The sequence below is a fragment of the Pteropus alecto genome, unplaced genomic scaffold, assembly GCF_000325575.1.
Source record: "Pteropus alecto unplaced genomic scaffold, ASM32557v1 scaffold94, whole genome shotgun sequence".
Classification (NCBI taxonomy): domain Eukaryota; kingdom Metazoa; phylum Chordata; class Mammalia; order Chiroptera; family Pteropodidae; genus Pteropus; species Pteropus alecto.
The window spans coordinates 8,504,858-8,506,076 of NW_006437736.1; the positions used below are offsets into that span (position 1 = coordinate 8,504,858).

General features: G+C 31.3%; 1 protein-coding gene across 4 annotated transcripts in view; it reads right to left on the reverse strand.

Moving 5' to 3' along the window:
* Positions 1-231: 231 nt before the first annotated feature.
* Positions 232-1,219, reverse strand: part of ACTR6 (ARP6 actin related protein 6 homolog) — an 18,177-nt gene continuing 17,189 nt past the window's right edge. For all 4 annotated transcript variants that reach the window (XM_025048777.1, XM_015591592.2, XM_006914567.3 and 1 more), the window contains exon 11: positions 232-478. In XM_025048777.1, the coding sequence (XP_024904545.1) occupies positions 349-478 (130 nt within the window). In that variant the 3' untranslated portion in view covers positions 232-348. The remainder of the gene's footprint in view (positions 479-1,219) is intronic.

The window sequence follows — 1,219 nt, forward strand, 5'->3', positions numbered from 1 at the left end:
AAACTACCTTCGACGGAAAACTGGTGAGAGTTAAGTTTCTGCTTTCAGCTATGAAGAATTAAATTTAAAACACATTCAATCTTCCATCTTCTAATGAAAGCTAACCTACCCTCAGAAACACCATAAGCACTGTTAAAGTAATCTAGCTCCTAAATGCAAATATGGACTGAGTTACAGTTTACTTAATAACCTAGCTTATAAACCTTTGAAAATTACCCATGGATCAAAGTATTTACATAAGCTCAAGACTTTATCTTAAGATGAAAGGTAACACAGGTCCTTAACCTCTTTTAAAAAGAAATTAAACCTTTGTTACAACCAGCCAAAACTTTCATTCAGAAATGTTTCTTAAATATCAAATTTCTCTTCACAGACGCTATGTCCATTTTCTTCATAATCTTCTCTTGTTACCACCATATCTTCAAAATCGTCATTCTCTGATATCAATTTTCCACCTTCCCAGGCATAAGTAATAGGGCTAAAAATAAAGGTAAAATAAAGATAAAACCCAGATGGTTTTATAGAATTGAAATGCCAGAAACATTAATTAGTAACTAAAGTGTGGCAATCTCTATACAACTTAATTTAACAGAAAATCATTTCAAGTATGAAAATAACCATAATCTTCACAGGGACAAAGCAAACTCAGAAAGAAAGGAACCTTGGTCACCACTGCAAGTTAAGTACTCGACTTTTTACCAGTGCCATGAATTCATGGATCTTCTAATAAAAAACAAGAATATAAGCAAAAGACCAAAAAAAGCATAAAACAAAGAACACTGTCATAACTGAGTCTAAACTCTGTATGTGACAAAATATGTCATCTCATTAATTCACACAGCAAGCCATGAAAGCTATTATTACTCTCATTTTATAGATTTAGAAAATGATGTAGAGAGAGATTAAGTCTGGAACTAGGATTTAATCTGGAACTGTTTTCAGTCTGTGCTTTTGCTGCTATCCTTCGTTGCCTCTAATAAATGAGACATTTCAAAAACACGGTGCACAATAAATAGTAACATGGTAGGACATGGATAATAAGTAAAATCATAACACGTTAAACATCTAGTTTGCTTTTATCTACAAACTAGTTTATACTTTGTGTTATGACTCCATTCTATTTCTACTGTTCCTCTTTCTCCAATTCAATTTCAAATCTGAAAAGATTTTTTAAAAAGTTAATGTTTCCTTATTGTATTTATTGAATTTCTAATATATA